Below are 18,054 nucleotides of genomic sequence, written 5' to 3' on the forward strand. Positions count from 1 at the left end.
TCTCTCTCTCTTTCTCTCTCTCTCTCTCTCTCTCTGTCTCTATCATTGATATAGATTGTCAAGTTATCAAGTTATTGCGTATCATACTTCATTGTTTTCCATTGTTTAATGTGAAAAAAGGTTGACTCAAGTGAAAAAATGTTGATTGTAATAGATTACCATATTATGATTCATTCACAAAATAACTGGTGTGGAAATGATATGAATGTAAAATATATAATAACTGGAGATGGGCTGCATCTTTCTTACTCCCACGCTATCATAAATGCTATCATAAATTACGCAATGTTGAAACAACTTGAGAATATGTATATTTATCAGGATATGAACTGTCAGGGTTATAATTGAACACATTGTTGCCATTCCTATCATATTTAAAAGATCGTCAGATTATATAGATTGACATTTCTATCCTTGACATTCTCATGTTCTCAATTTAAATAATGTATTATTATAGAATATTCACAAACAGCTGACTAGTCACAACATTGTTACTATTATAAATATATACAATGCTCAGTTATTAATTATGTTTATGAGGTTTACCTAAATTAGGGTCAAAGGTTAATGTCTGTATGCACTTTTAAAGGTCAGGCTCTGTGCTGTATAAATTATAATTATAAATTGTCAAGTTTATTCACTGATGAAACCATGCACCGAACCAGGGTAATAGAAGAGGGCAAATACATTGCATTCTCCTATGAAGGTTCTTTTCCTTCCATGTCAATGTGTACGAAACCTCAGTGTTATCCCATCTGAGTCATGTAATCACAATACCTCATTTTGATGAATATAAATGAAATGAAATGGGGTTTAACGTTTGATGAATGTAATCTCAGTGACACAGTTTGATGAATGTAATGCAATCACTATGCCACATTTTGATGAATGTAATCACTATGCTACATTTTGATGAATGTAATCACTATGCCACATTTTGATGAATGTAATCATAGTGCCATGTTTAAATGAATATAATCACTATGCCACATTTTAGTGAATGCATTCACAATGCCACATTTTGATGCTTGTTATTCACTATACCACATGTCATCTAATGTAATCTCCATACCCGTAGGGGCTGACAAGGAAAGCTGTCTAGTCGTTCGGATGGGACGAAAAACCGAGGTCCCGTGTACACATTGGCGAGCACGTAAAAGATCCCTTGGCAGTTGGAATTCGATATAAGAGCAGGCCGTAGTGCCGCTGTCCGGGCAAAATTTCCCTCATAGCACACTGTATGGCGTATAACCGTCTGCATTAGCCCAGGTTAGGAGCAGAACAGTAGGACGTTAAACCCCATTTCATTTCATTTCATTTCAATCTCCATACCATCCTCAAATAATGTAATTCCCCCCCGCCCCCCAACAAATGTAATTGCCTTGCCACCTCAAAATCAAATGTAATCACCAGACCAGGTCTTCCCCAATAACCAAAATACAGATTTGGCGCAAAAAGAATCAAGCCAGTAAGAAATATCTTTTTTTTGTGTTGAATTATATTTCATTATATTTAGAATCTATATATAATATTTTGTTTTTGTTTGTTACAAGAATGTCATCCCCGATGTATTTGTAATATCTTATCTTGTTTATTACAGGAACGTCATCCCCGACGTATTTGTAATATCTTATCTTGTTTATTACAGGAACGTCATCCCCGATGTATTTGTAATATTTTATCTTGTTTATTACAGGAAAGTCATCCACGATGTATTTGTAATATTTGTGAGTTTATGGCAGAGCATGCGTATGTTATAAAACGTCACATGGTTCGTCACAACAATCAGGGATGTAGCTGTAATATCTGTGGTAAAGTTTACAAGGTAAGTTGACAGCAGTGCACCTACGTTACAGGCCATTTTTTTCTGCAAATTTTCCACAAATGAACTCTCTTCTGTATTTATAAAATAATGTGGTGGTATTCGGTAGTATTTAATTACTATTGGGTACTATTGGGTAGATTTCCTGCCCTTTAAAACCTCTATTGTTTAGGGTAAAATGGGGGTTGGATGGCCGAATGGTTAGCACGTGCGTGCTGTATCATAAAGCCTGTCATTGAGTCAACTGGCGTGGTTTCAAATCCCCGGTTGTACGTGACAAGGAGTAGGGTTGCCTGTACAACCTCGTGGGTTTTCTCTGGGTCCTCCGGTTTCTTCCCACTGCTAAAGACCCCTACGCGCAAGCAAATTATTGAAATAAAATTAAACCATATGTTGGTCCCGAAATGACCTAGTTTGTGTCACGTGGACGTTAAACCCCATTTCTCTCTCTCTCTTTAGGGTAAAAATAACCTGTGTCCTAAACGTGCTGCACGATAAAAAGGTCTGTTAGTAGGGTAGGGTGATGCTTCCTAGAATGTACTGACAGTTTGTCAAACACATGACAACACCCACTTCTACAAGATCTGTTAGGAGGGTAGAGCATCGCTTCCTAGAATGTACTGACCATTTGTCAAACACATGACAACACCCACTTCTACAAGATCTGTTAGGAGGGTAGAGCATCGCTTCCTAGAATGTACTGACCATTTGTCAAACTCATGACAACACCAACTTGTACAAGATCTGTTAGTAGGGTGGAGTGATGCTTCCTAGAATGTATTGACAGTGGTATGATGTCTGTTCATTTGCGGTTTCTGAGTATGATGTCTTGTCTATGTATTTCCTTTTTATGTAAATTATGTGTGGTACAGTTCCCCTGCACTTACTATTAGTGATATAGCATATACTTAATGACCTGATTATTGACAATTTTAACTAATTAATGAACATTATGTATATAAAATGTCGACTTTGATCTATTGGTGGCTAATATTATAAAAGTTATTTTTTGCTAAGTCAACGATATCAACTTTACAGTGTCTGTTATTTGTATGTTTCAGGATCAGTATATTTTAAAGATGCACGTAAAAATGGTTCACATGCCAGCCGAGGTTCTATTTGAGTGTAATATATGTCTAAAGAAATTTACTCGGAAAGCCCATTTAAAAAGACATCTTCGTATCCATGATCCAGAAAAGCCATTTAAATGTCCTCATTGTGATTACAGGTAGGGTATATTTAATACATGTAATTACAGGTAGGGTATATTTAATACAGCTGATTACAGGTAGGGTATATTAAATACAGGTGAATACAGGTAGGGTATATTAAATACAGGTGAATACAGGTAGGGTATATTTATAATACATGTGATTACAGGTAGGATATATTACATGTAATTACATGTAGGATATATTTAATACAGGTGATTACAGGTAGGATATATTTGATACAGGTGATTACTGGTGGGGTATATTTGATACATGTAATTACTGGTGGGGTATATTTAATACATGTAATTACAGGTAGGGTTTATTTAATACAGGTGAGAGGTGGGGTATATTAAATAAATGTGAATACAGGTAGGGTATATTTAATACAGGTGATTACAGGTAGGGTACATTTAATACATGTGGTTACAGGTAGGGTATATGTAATACATGTAATCACAGTTAGGGTATATTTAATACAGGTGATTACAGGTAGGGTATATTTAATACATGTGACTACAGGTGTGGTATTTTTATACGCCCACATTGAAATGTGGTCGTATATTGTCGTCGCCCCCCTCCGTCCGTCGGTCCGGCGTCCACAATTGCTTGTGGACGCTCTAGAGGCTAAAGTTAATATCTGATTGACTTTAAATTTATACACAGTGTTTAAGGTCTTGAGACGAAGAAGCCTATTGATTTTCAGCGATTTCCGATAATTACTGCCAGAGTTATGGCCCTTGATTACTTCAAAAAATCTTGTGGATGCTCTTGAGGCTCAAGTTAATATCCGATTGAGTTTAAACTTATACACAGTGTTTGAGGTCATGAGACGAAGATTCCTATTGATTTTCAACGATTTCCGATAATTACTGCCAAAGTTATGGCCCTTAAGTTATCATCCGATTGACTTCAGATTGATACACAGAGTTTAAGATCTTGAGACGAACAAGTATATTGAACAGTTAAATCTATGATATTAAAAGCTTTGCATACAAAACGTTAGCATGGGGCAGAACTTTATAAAAACCAAACAAATTCTAATAGTTTTCTGATAATTACTTCGTGAGTTCTTGCTCTTAATCAAATTTTAGTGTATTATAAATGTTTCATTACCGAAAAAAGTAAAAATATGCGACAACCCTTGTTGACTGCCCGGACGATTTAGTTGCTGTGGGCGTATGTTTCGTTGCCTGGCAACCTATCTTTAATACATGTGACCACCGGTAGGGTATTTTTAATACATGTAATTACAGGTAGGGTATATTTGATACATGTGACCACTGTGGTAGGGTATAATTAATACATTTAATTACAGGTAGGGTATATTTGATACATCTGACCACTGGTGGGGTATAATTAATACATGTAATTACAGGTAGGGTATATTTGATACATGTGACCACTGGTGGGGTATAATTATTACATGTGATTGCAGGTGGGGTATATTTAATACAGGTCCAGCTTAAAGCGAAATCTATCTGTTGCTGTAGAAGAGGCTGTACCTGTTTTTAAAGAGATACAAAGAGATACATGTATCTTCTGTAGTAATATTTTACAGTGGCTGTTGTCCATGCTATTGTCTGGTAATATTTTACAGGGGCTGTTGTTCATGATATTGTCGTGTAATCTTTTACAGGGGCTGTTATTAATGATATTGTTTTGTTATATTTTACAGGGGCTGTGAAAGATCAGATATATCCAAACATTTGTTAATTCATGAAGAACCAAAACATGTCTGTGAAGTGTGTAACAAAGCTTTTAGACATATTAAAAATAAAGAATTACATGTCAAGAGGTAGGTTAATAATAACACTTCTGTCTATAAAACTAGTGGCCTGTCTATGAACTCTAGTGTCCGGTCTATAAACTGCAGTGAAAGCAATAAGAAAACATGCTAAGCTCTTTAGCAGTGAGAGGAAACTGGAGGACACAGAGAAAACCCACAAGGTTTGGCAGGTGGCCTTACTTCTTGTCATGTCAATGCTTTGGTTCGAAACCTTATCACTTGACTAACCAACAGACTATATGATCTAACATGCATGCATTAAACCGTTTACCCACATAATTCCCACGTGGCTAAGTGGGTAAGATGCTGGCTCGCTAGCCTGGAGTTCGGGTGTTCGATCCCTGCATTGGCCGAGAAAGTTCATCCAGATTTTCCCGCGTGGTTTCCCCTTGTCAGTGATGCAGGACGGAGGGCCTGACAAGGACAACTGTCTAGTCGTTCGGATGGGACGAAAAACCGAGGTCCCGTGTACACATTGGCGTGCACATAAAAGATCCCTTGGCAGTTGGAATTCGATATAAGAGTAGGCCGTAGTGCCGCTGCCCGGGCAAAATTTCCCTCATAGCACACTGCATGGCGTATGCCCGTCTTCATTAGCCCAGTTTAGGAGCAGAACAGTAGGACATTAAACCCCATTTCATTTCATTTCATAATTCCCATGCCACCAATGTCTTGCCTCAAAGAGACAATAAACAGAAGCGTTGATGAGAAATAAGACATGGCTGTTGTTATTTTAGACATAATGGTCAGAAAGATTATAAATGTGGTGTCTGTGGTTTCTATGGTTACACGTTTACAGATATACGTAAACATATAGAACGTAAACATGGTGATATGAAGAGTCTAGTCTGTGATAGATGTGGTATGGCCTTTAAAACAGAAATAATATTACGGGTAAGTTATATGTATATATACAACCATAAGAAATAATATTACAGATAAGTTATACGTATACAACCATAAGAAATAATATTACAGGTAAGACTTTGTTTCAATGGTATTTAGTAATTGAACTGGAATAAACAGGTGACAATTCTATGGAATACAATTACTGCTTATTACTGAGCAACGTTTCGACTAGACTTTATCAAGTAATTTCTGCTTATTACTGAGCGACATTCCCACTAAACTCTATCAAGCGAAGATTTGACTAGGCTTCTCTAGTCATTATCAAACAATTACTGTTCATTACTAAGCGATGTTTTTTTACTAGGCTTCTCTAGTGTTTATCAAGTAATAACTATTTATTATCAAGCAACGTTTTGACTAGGTTTTTCTAAACTTTTTGCAGCCGTAATTGTATTTCATATAGAATTTTGACCTGTATATAAATTCTAATACTGTAAAAGATTTTTCCCTTGGAAATTTGATTGTGATTTCAAACGGTTAGAGGGACTAACATATGGTTCAATTTTACTTCAAAAATATGCTTGCGCGTAGGGGGCTTTAGCAGTGGGAGAAAACCCATAAGGTTGGACAGGCAACCAACCCAACTCCTTGTCATGTACAACCAGGGAATCAAAACCAAGCCAGTTGACTCAATGCCAGACCCGCACACATGCTAGCCATGCGGCCATCCAAACACCGCCAACCCCATCCCCCCACAAGGTTGGACAGACGGCCCTACTTCTTGCCAAGTAAAAGTGGAGAATTGAAACTACGTCACATAATAGGAACATGAGACATCTGACTGTATTGATTTATTATATTGTCAGCAACATGAGACATGTGACTGTATTGATATATTATCAGGAACATGATACATCTGACTGTATTGATTGAGACATCTGACTGTATTGATCTATTATATTGTCAGCAACACGAGACATCTGACCATATTAATTTATTATATTATGAGACATGTGACTGTATTGATATATTATCAGGAACATGAGACATCTGACTGTATTGATCTATTATATTGTCAGCAACATGAGACATGTGACTGTATTGATATATTATCAGGAACATGATACATCTGACTGTATTGATATATTATCAGGAACATGAGACATCTGACTGTATTGATCTATTATATTGTCAGCAACATGCAGTGGCGGATTAAGCTTCACCAAGGCCTGAGGCGGCAGTTGCTGGAGGGCCTATTTAGTTTTTAAATAGGGCCTATTTAAAATGGTGTGGGCCTAATTAATTTCGGATCAGGGCCTATGTTGATTCCTGTTGGGCCTAAACCCAACCGCCTAACATTCATTGTCTATGCGTTTTTAATCGTATCAGACAAGTCTAAAAAAATTTTAGACCTGAGGCTGCAGCCTCATCAGCCTCACTGATAATCTGCTACTGGCAACATGAGACATCTGACCATATTAATTTATTATATTATCAGAAATCTGACTGTATTGATTTATTATATTATCAGGAACATCAGAAGACAAGTTGTGGAGGTGTAATAGAACAAGCACTGGCTATAGCTACATCAGATGGTGGTACCAGTCAAGCCATGATACAAATACCTTCTACATTATCTGTTGATGGTCAACATATCACCATAGACGGGCAGGAAATATCTGTAGATGGTGACGGAGCCGTTAATATTACATTTGAACAAGTTTTAGCAGGTAAGAATTAGTATTCATGCTGAATTAATTTTTCACGATTCATTTTTATGTTGTTTTTTGTCTCATCAGTAAGTAACCTGTCACTCTTAATGATCAATGTAAGGCATTATCCATAGGTACACACTCTTAAATTGTTTTGATCCATATCAATATCGTGAAAAACAGTTTTATATCTTCAATATTGGCAGGACTTGGTAAATATTGACCGGGTTATGAATCGTGATACGAATCGTATCGTATCGTAGCACCTGAATCGCAGCAATACGTGTCATATCGTGACTGCAGTAGCAGTACCCAGCACTAATAAGAGCAATTATTATTATCAGGTTCAAAATGCAATCTAAAATCAAAATTAGAAAATCAAAAGTAACCCAAAAAATTCTTGTCTAAAAGTGAAATTTCAGTGGTTGAATCGTTAGAATCCAAATTACATGAATTTCTACATTTGACTTTCTACTCACACTTTTCTTAAGCAGATTTTATCCTCTAGAATTTCTTGTTAAAAAAAAAAAAAAAAATATGGACATTGCTATTCTTTGTTTTCAATCCTCCCTTAAATATACATTATGCAAGAGCTAAATCTGCCTATTGCAGGTCTTTCTTTAGGCCTGAAATGTTATATAAATTATTAATTAGACATTAATTAACTTATCCAGACCATAATCAGCTTTTGATGTCATCGCTAGCCTGCAATATTTACTCGATTAGGATCCCATTTGCTGCTCAACTTTCATTCATGATTTAATCATGAAATGGATAATTGAGACTATGATTTTTATCGTACCGACCTTAGTAATGATGATTGAGACTAGACCAACAATTCAATGTGAAAATCTCGGTTTAGAGTGGATCAATTTCATTGAAATTTTCAGCAAATTCCCTTTACATTTACATTATCTAGTTTTTGATTATTATAGTGAGAACTGCCAGCTCTTTATCTAATCTCCTATAATGTATGTTTAATACATAGACAACAATGATGCATAGCTGTCACATGATCTAATTTATTTCTGTTATATGTCAGTTGGTAGATACTTGATGGTTTATCAAGCATGGTAATAATTAAAATTCAGATCTATACTTCTTTTCGTTCATTCATACTTTCGATGGCCTACACTACATGAAGATCTGACCGGTTGTAGCGATACGGCGCGTCAGAGGTCATAGGAGCGGCTTTTGAACTTATGACGTCCGACATTTGATTAACCAAATAGCATTGATGTTACTAGTGGATTACCCATAGTTTCGTGCATCCCGCCCCTAAAGCTCGCCATAACAGACTGTTTCATTGGCTAATCCCTCACCTCAACCAAAATGCGGGTTATATAACAACTCTTCTAGATCCCAGTGTAGTAAAGACAAGTAAAATGAAATTTTGAAATATAAAAAAAAAACAAAACGAAACAGAATCTGTGTTTTAATCAGATTGTGTATATATATATACCTGTCTTCATTAGCCTGGATTTTAAGCTCCATTTACCTTTATAATCAGATTTATTTAAAGGCACCCAAGTATGGCATAGTTCATAGTATGGCATAGTTTATAGCATGGCATAGTTCATAGTATGGCATAGTTCATAGTATATATCTGTCTTCATTAGCTGGGATGGTCCTGAAAAACTAGGATCTTAAACCTTATTTCACTTTACAACCTGATTTGGGCGTCACAGTGGTTAAGTGGGTAATGTCCCTCATAACACACTGTGTAGCGTATGCCCGTCTTCATTAGCCCAGTTCGGAGCAGAACAGGAGGACGTTAAACCCCATTTTACTTTAAACCTAATTTATTTAAAGGCACCCAAGTATTTTAGTTTGTGAAACTACAGCAAGGCTTGTAATATACAGCTTGACAGACTGAGATGACTCATATAATCATGGCTCTAGACATTCTGGGTGTGTTTCAACCTATTTATTGACAAGAGTGATGTCCCCTGTACTGTATTTTACACTCATTATACATGTATCGCACTACAAACCAAACAGCTAACACAGTGGTACTCAGTTGACCTATTTAAATATCCTGTATGTCTACTTGACACAAACTAGGTCATTTCAGGACTAACATGGTTCAATTATATTTTATTAATTCGCTTGCTCGTAGGGGTTTTTAGCAGTGGGATGAAACCTTGGGACCTGGAGAAAATTCATGAGGTTGGGCAGGCGACCCTACTCCTTGTCATACATACAGACAGGGATCGAAACCATGTCAGTTGACTCAATGACAGACCTAATGATGCTACCTAAAAGGGGTTGGGTGGTTTAGTGGTTTAACGCATGTGCATTTGATCATAAGGTCTGTCATTGACTCAAGTGGTGTGGTTTTGATTCCTAGCATGTAAGTGACAAGGAGTAGGATCGCTTATCCAACCTCGTGGGTTTTCTTTTGGTCCTCCGGTTTTCTCCCACTGCTGAAGACCTATACGCACAGGCGTATTAGTGAAATAAAATTCGTAATAATTAAATGATGTCCTAATAATTAATTGTATGATCTCATTGATTTAAAACATTATTTAGTCAGATAAGATTCACACATTCTCAAAAAGTAAGGATTCAAAAACATGCCAAAGGCTTATATTAATTTATCTCCTTATTTTTAATTATAATACAATTACAATATGTTCACTTAATAATATACAAAACACAAGTAGCAGTATGATGATTAATTTATATTATTTACTATTAATTGTGCATGTTAGTAAATTATGACGATTAATTTATATTTACTATTAAGCGAGCATGTTAGTAAATTATGACGATTAATTTATATTTACTATTAATTGTGCAAGTTTGTAAATTATGACGATTAATTTATATGTGCTGTTAATCATGCATGTCCGTAAATTTAATAGTTTGTATGAACACATGTTAACAATAGGCCTGAGGAATTTTCTACAATCCAGTTCCCAAGATTCTTAACTTTGATAAAAGTTTTCTGGATTGAATATTTTCATGTTCTATTGGCTTTTCACACAATCGTAGGGTTTTACAACAAAGAGGGGTCATTATTTATTGTCAAATAATCAAAACTCCCTAAACCCCTTTCTTCATTCAAGAGACAATAACATGGTGCAAGAGTCTTCGCTGTTATTTAACTCTTAATCCTGTTGAAAACATTTCACACAATCAAACAGCACGCTAGCCATCTTGTTCAATACTGACGTTGATAATCTAGAGATGAGGGTTGTTGTGGATGTCGCGATTATTTGTTAATGGTTTAGACGATGTTGTTCTATGGTTTTCCTTTGTTATTCAGTTGTTATGTAATCTGTAGTCTGTGATTTATTGATGTCTGGTCGACTGGGTCATTGGGTGATGGCGTTGTTTAACCAGTGTGTGCCCTATGCAAGTCATGGGTATGGTCCCATGTTTTGTACTTGAATTGACAAGGTGTATGTTCAGCTGAATTTCTCTCTGTTTTACACTGATGTTTGTGTATGAGGTTAGGGTATCAGATAATGATGTGTTACCTGAAGATGGGGAGGTGTGAACATTACCTGTATCTATAGTTACCTGCATCCTTTATGAACAATTTATAATCTTTTCTTTTAAATTAATGTGTTTTTGTGATCACTGACCTTTTATTTTTGGCCTTGTATAATCATACCAAGGTTCACAGGCAAAGTTTCCATCATAGCACACTGTCTGGTGTATGACCGTCTTCGTTAGCCCAGTCAGTGCAGAACAGTTGGACGTTAAACCCAATTTTATTTCTTTTCTTTCTGGGGGTGGGGGGATGGTCAAATGGTTAGCGTGTGCGTGCTGTATCATAAGGTCTGTTATTGGGTCAACTGGTTTCGATTCCCCGGTTGTATTTGACAAGGAGTAGGGTCACCTGTCAAACCTCATGTGTTTTCTCTCAGTCCTCCGGTTTCCTCCCACTGCTAAAAACCCTACGTGCAAGTGAGTTATTGAAATGAAATTGAACCATATGTTAGTCCCGAAATGACCTAGTTTGTATTGCGTGAACGTTAAACCCCATTTCTCTCTCTCTCTTTTCTTTAAATAAATGTATTTTTGTGATCATTGATCTTTTATTATTGGCCTTGTATAATCATACAATTACCAAGAACCGTGGGTAAAGTTTCCCGCATAGCACACTGCATGACATATGCCTGTCTTCATTAGCCTAGTAGGAGCAGAACGTTAAACCATATTTCATTTCATTACTTTAGTGTAGATTATATGCTTTGTGTAATAAATTATAATGGCACCAAGGACCACAGGTAAAATTTAACTCATAGCACACTGCATGGCGTACTCAGGACGTTAAGCCTAATTTCATTTCATTTCATTTCTTCATTAGGCCAGTCGGAGTAGGAGTTAAACCCCATTTCATTTCCGGGGTGGGGGGGTGGGGGGTGGATAGCCGAATGGTTAGCATGCACGCTAATTAGTTTAATCGATACGACTGTACTTCTATCACACAGATCTGTCAAGTCTTGAAAAGCTCTTTTGTAAATTAAAATTAAACCATGGAAATAATTGGATGTTCAGCAAAACTACATATTAAGGTCTTTGGAATGTTGCTTTTTGTAAGGGGGGTTGGATGGCCGTATGGTTAGCACGCTCGCGCTGTATCATACGGTCTGTCATTGAGTCAACTGGCGGGGTTTCGATTCCCCAGTTGTAAGTGACAAGGAGTAGGGTCGCCTGTCCAACCTCGTGAGTTTTCTCCGGGTCCTCTGGTTTCCTCCCACTGCTAAAGACCCCTATGCGCAAGCAAATGATTGAAATAAAATTAAAAACCATATGTTAGTCTCTCCCATTTCATTTCTTCATTAGCCCAGTCAGAGTAGGAGTTAAACCCCATTTCATTTCTTTTCTTTAAGGTAGATTATATGTTTTGTGTAATAAATCATATATGGAAATATGTCTCTTTATGACTGGAGTAATTTAATACTTCTTATCTACTTTATACTTTATATCAAAACTTTTTATCAACCCTACACAATTTATATTGATTTAAGAAAAAAAAGATTTTATCTCAAATATTTATTAAAAGATGAACTATAAATCTACGACAATCTCTTGAATGTCTTTTTAAACACCTTTACCTTTCTACACCATTTTCACTCCAAACCATAAATTAGAAAATTATCTTTTTGAATAAAAGTTTGCCCTCGGGGGCAAGTGATAGTATAGACATTATTATTAGTCTGACCACCCAGTCGTGGTAGTGTCCAGTTCGAAATCAAACAAAACAAATATTTTCTCACTCACAAACAATACATGTACACCCATCACACTTTTATTGTTTCCTCCAGGTAGTTTTTTTTTTCTGTCGGGTTTCCTTCAGTTATCAAAATACCTTGTATCAATGTAATTATGAATCGTAGAAATCCAGGTAACAAAAAGCTCATGTTGCCGTCTCCTCACCTATCCAGAGGATGTGGGGAGATTGTTATTAAAGCATTGTCTTCTATAGACATTGTTACTATATACTACAACAATGTTGTACATTTCAACACATTGTTTATATACTACAGGTAAATACAGGTAGAATCCCTCCATGACAATACACAGGTGTAAATATAACATATGACACTTGTCATATACTCATCAAATACAACCACAAAATCCCTCAATACAGGTTCTTTTTTCTCATCCCTTTGTTCCATTTGTTGCCCTTTTTATGATATATGTTTATTTTTTCTGCCATGGTGAATGAATTTTATGTAGTGAAAATCAAATAAACGGCAGGGGTAAAAGTTTATATATGCATGTTTCAAGTGTCATAGAAGATCTGCTGTTTTTTTAATTCTATTGTTCGAATTTCGACAGTTTTATTAAAATGATATTTGACAAAAATATTTTCTTGATAATGTAGCAAATAAAATATTATTAATATTAATACAAATATAGGTTTTATATAGTTTGTCAAGGGATTTGACTTAGTGCCATTTTGTTTTTTATAAAATTGATTTTTTTTTTTTGTTGGCCTTGTGTCATTTTATTTACCTGTTTGAATTGTTCCATAGAATTGAGTCGACTAATTGACTGAGGTTTTTTGGTTTCTGCAAGTCTCTGTTATTATGTTCTCTGTAAGCTTCTTGTTTTTTTGAATACATTTGTAGACTGTGTGTGCTGACTTGTTGACTATTGTATTGTCCACTACCGTCCAGACAGTTTTTTGAACTTGACTTTATTGTCCAGACAGATGATCTATTGTTATTAATGTCAATATTTAGTTTAATTGATACGACTATACTTCTATAACACAGATCTGTCAAGTCTTGAAAAGCTCTTTTGTAAATTAAAATTAAACCATGGAAATAATTGGATGTTCAGCAAAACTACATATTAAGGTCTTTGGAATGTTGTTTTTTGTAAGGGGGGTTGGGTGGCCGAATGGTTAGCACGCTCGTGCTGTATCATAAAGCCTGTCATTGAGTCAACTGGTGTAGTTTCGAATCCCCGGTTTTACGTGACAAGGAGTAGGGTCGCCTGTCCAACCTAGTGGGTTTTCTCTGGGTAATCCGGTTTCCTCCCACTGCTAAAGACCCCTACACGCAAGCGAATTATTGAAATAAAATTAAACCATATGTTAGTCCCGAAATGACCTAGTTTGTGTCGAGTGGACGTTAAACCCCATTTCTCTCTGCTTTTTGTAAATGTTAAGAAGGAATTTTGTTAGGTTTTTTTTTCTTCATTTCTTTATGAATACCACATTATTATAATCTGGAAAGTTTAAAAATATTTTCTTGTCCATGAATCCTGTGTCCATACATGTTCGACTGGTTTGCAAGGGGTCATATAGTTCAACTTTGAAAGCATGTTAATAAAAACCTTTGACAATTGGAATTCGATGTCAGAGTAGGCCGTGGTGCCGGTGTCCTGGCATAATTTCCCTCATAGCACACTGTATGGCGTATGCCTGTCTTCATTAGCCAAGTCGGTGAAGAAAACTTAAAGATACATTATGTAAGATTTAGATAAAGAGCTGACAGTTCTTGCTATAATAGTTAAAAAATAGGTATAAAAAGGGTATATGTTGAACATTTCAAATTACTTTATTCTTGGAGAATAACTGAATCTCAATTGTCATTCCTACCATTGTTCCATTGAAAATCAAGAACATCCGATGGCATCGAGAGTTGATTATGGTCTTGTCATGTGAATAAATGTCTAATTAATAATTTATTTAACATCTAAGGCCTAAAGAAAGACCTACAATAGGCAGATTTAGTTCTTGCATACAGTATGTTTAAGACTTTAAAACCCATTTTTATTTTCTGACCTTTATGAGATAATATTTTATTATTTTCAGCTGATGATGAAGGAATACAGTTAATGGAAGAACAAATGGGCGAGGAAGATATAACAGTCACAGACGGTCAGGTTGTCGCAGTGACGGATGCCGTCAACACACAGGCTATTATATCTCAAGGTCATGAAATCATTGAAGATGAACAACAGGAACTGGAATTAGACTTGGATGACCAGGTGCATGCAGAAGAAGTAGACTTGGATGAACAGGTGCATGCCGAACACGTAGAGCAAATGTTAGCTGATGGCTGAAAAGAGTGGTGGTGGGGCCACTTTTCAAAATGGGGAGGGAAGAGGCCATTTGAAAAGTGGTGAGGTATTCCCCTGTCAGCCATAATAGACCCCTATCCTAGGTTGTTTTAATGGATGGTAAAAGTGTTAAAATATGATATGAAAATTGAATGAAGAAAAGACAGCAAAAAAAAATGGTGTGCATGAATGAATGAAGCATACAAAATGGTGTGCATAGCTGAAAGTAGGAATTAATAATTCGTATAATACAAGAAATAGGAATTAAATACTCATATTAAAGGAAGTGAAAGTAGGAATTAATAAGACATGTAATACTGGAAGTGAAAATAGGAATTAAAAACTCATAATAAAGGAAGTAAAAATAGGAATTAATAAGACATGTAGTACCGAAAGTGAAAGTAGGAATTAAAAACTCATAATACAAGAAGTGAAAGTAGGAATTAAAAACTCCTAGTACTGGAAGCGAAAGTAGAAATTAAAAACTCCTTCTATAGGAAGTGAAAGCAGGAATTAGTACAAGAAGTGAAAGTAGGAATCAGACAGAAACAGAATAAAACCTATCTGTGTAATATTGCTGCTGCCTTCTAACTAGTGCCTTTATTCTGGTGAACATGGATGGATGGGGCTAGTGCCTTGATTGTTGTCAGCATGGATGGATGGGGCTAGTGCTTTTATTGTGGTGAATATGTATGGATGGGGTTAGTGCTTTTTTTTGTGGTGAGCATGAAAGGATAGTGAAAGTGTGTGCATGAATGAATGAAGCATACAAAATGGTGTGCATGGATGAATGAAGCATACAAAATGGTGTGCATGAATGAATGAAGCATACACAATAGTGTGCATGAATGAATGAAGCATACAAAATGGTGTACATGAATGAATGAAGCAAACACAATGGTCTGCATGAATGATATATACATAATGAATAAATGATACATTATACAAAATATAATGAATGATTGAATGAAGCATATGAAATGAATGATTGAATATACAAAATGAAATGAATAAAATGAAAGTATGGAATGGGTGAATGAAGCATAAAGAAGAATGAATAAAATAAATGTTTGTGTAGGATGATCTAAAGATGTTTTATGTACAGGTTGTAAATAATACTGTTAAATTATTGAAGTAAATATTTTGTTATATAAATACATAAAGACATACATGATCAGAAAGAATATATTGTTTGTTTCCTCCAAGTACAAATTAAAATACTGTCTTCTATGGTGAGAAGTTATGTCCACTCAGATGGGAAGAGGTACATGTACTGTCTACTCAGATGGGGAGGGGTACTGTCCACTCAGATGGGAAGGGATACTGTCCACTCAGATGGGAAGGGGGACTGTTCACTCAGATGGGAAGGGGTACTGTCTACTCGGATGTGAAGGGGTACTGTTAACTCAGATGGGACAGGGACTGTTACAGTTACTTAGATTGGACGGCGGACTATTAACTCAGATACTATAGGAATTGGCACTGTTCACACAGAAGGGAAGGGGTACTGTTACAGTAACTCAGATGGGAAGGGGTACTGTCTACCTACATGTAGATGGGAAGGGTCAATTTTCAGTCAGTTTACTTGCAAGCCAATATATACACGGGACCTAGGTTTTTCGTCCCATCCAAACGACTAGACAGCTATCCTTGCCAGTTCCTCCATCCTGTACCACTGTCCTGCAATCTATTCTGGAAGTAGAGTAGTTAGTCCTCTTTGTGCCGAATTATAGATCGTAGGGTGATTTCTGGCTATCTTCCGATTAAATGGCGAAGAATTATAGAATGTTAAACCATATCTTGACCTTCATCTGGATCTTTAGCTATTTATGAAAAAACACATTTCTATTATACGTGACTGGAAAGGGTCTGCATTTACACAACAATGGCTATAATAGGGGTCGGTCTAGAGGTCTCGACATGATTTATAGGATGAAATATTGCCTAACCCTAACCACTCGAGATTTCTTTTTTATCGTGAATCAAAACCCTTTTTCCTAAAATACAGTAGGCATTCTGTCGATGAAAAGGGGTCCATTCAACTTTATGTTGACTTCTGAACCAAATATAAAGACCATTTAAATCGTTAACCCCACGACCTTTGACCTAATGGCACAGGATTGGTGAATAAAGAACACGTCCGACAAGCAATAGGGAGAGAGAGAAATGGGGTTTAACGTCCACTCGACACAAACTAGGTCATTTCGGGACTAACATATGGTTTAATTTTATTTCAATAATTCGCTTGCGCGTAGGGGTCTTTAGCAGTAGGAGGACCCGGAGAAAACCCACGAGGTTGGACAGGCGACCCTACTCCTTGCCACGTACAACCGGGTATTCGAAACCACGTCAGTTGACTCAATGACAGACTTTATGGTACAGCGCGCACGTGCTAACCATTCAGCCATCCAACCCCCCGACAAGCAATAGGACATGGGTTTTAACGTCCAACTCTTCAGCTCCGACTGGGCTAATTATGGAAAAAACTAAACCATATGTTTGTCTCGAAATGACCTAGTCTGTGTCGAGTGGACGTTAAACCCCATCTCTCTCGCAATGTGCGATGAAGGTCTACAGGCAGTGGATCTTTAATTTGCTGTCAATTGTACATTTCTCGTCCTGTTCGAATGACTAGGCCACCGTCTTACACCAAACTCACCAAATGAAAATCGGACACAAAAGCATCGAGTCAATGAAATCATGTTTATTACTGAATTCAAAGATTTTTTAATAAGGTCACACTTCTGCTTATTACTGATTGACTGTAACTGTCAGCATTAACCAAATATTGTTGTGTACACGGCATCTCGTTTTTTTCGTCCCGTCCAAACTACTATACATCGTCCCTTACCAGACCCTATGTCCTATACCACTGACAAGGGGGTGCAGCAGTGAGTTATTGAACTAGACAGTGTGAGAGGGGTCATGTGTAACCCTTTGTTATATTTCGACATCTAGCCTTCTACACAGCCCCTCAATCAACCCCTAGTTCATCTCCAAACCAGCCAAGTAGCTAAAGCCGTATTATTTGTACAAGATTGCCACACAGTTGAACAATATTTCGGCCCCTTTTGACAAAAACTGGGTCTCGTCTATTACTTAATCTGTGTCACAAGGTCAGGAATGTTAACCAGGGCT

The 18,054-nt window shown here is 36.6% G+C and overlaps 1 protein-coding gene across 1 annotated transcript in view; it reads left to right on the forward strand.

The window, feature by feature from the left end:
• The window catches only part of LOC126810381 (zinc finger protein 260), a 49,563-nt gene extending 33,484 nt beyond the window's left edge, over positions 1-16,079 (forward strand). The window contains exons 6-11 of the mRNA XM_056098435.1: positions 1,697-1,825; positions 2,884-3,050; positions 4,712-4,831; positions 5,560-5,716; positions 7,203-7,401; positions 14,669-16,079. Coding sequence (XP_055954410.1) covers positions 1,697-1,825; positions 2,884-3,050; positions 4,712-4,831; positions 5,560-5,716; positions 7,203-7,401; positions 14,669-14,919 — 1,023 coding nt within the window. The 3' untranslated portion in view covers positions 14,920-16,079. The remainder of the gene's footprint in view (positions 1-1,696; positions 1,826-2,883; positions 3,051-4,711; positions 4,832-5,559; positions 5,717-7,202; positions 7,402-14,668) is intronic.
• Positions 16,080-18,054: the final 1,975 nt, after the last annotated feature.

The sequence above is a fragment of the Patella vulgata genome, chromosome 2 (assembly GCF_932274485.2).
Source record: "Patella vulgata chromosome 2, xgPatVulg1.2, whole genome shotgun sequence".
Taxonomy (NCBI): Eukaryota; Metazoa; Mollusca; class Gastropoda; family Patellidae; genus Patella; species Patella vulgata.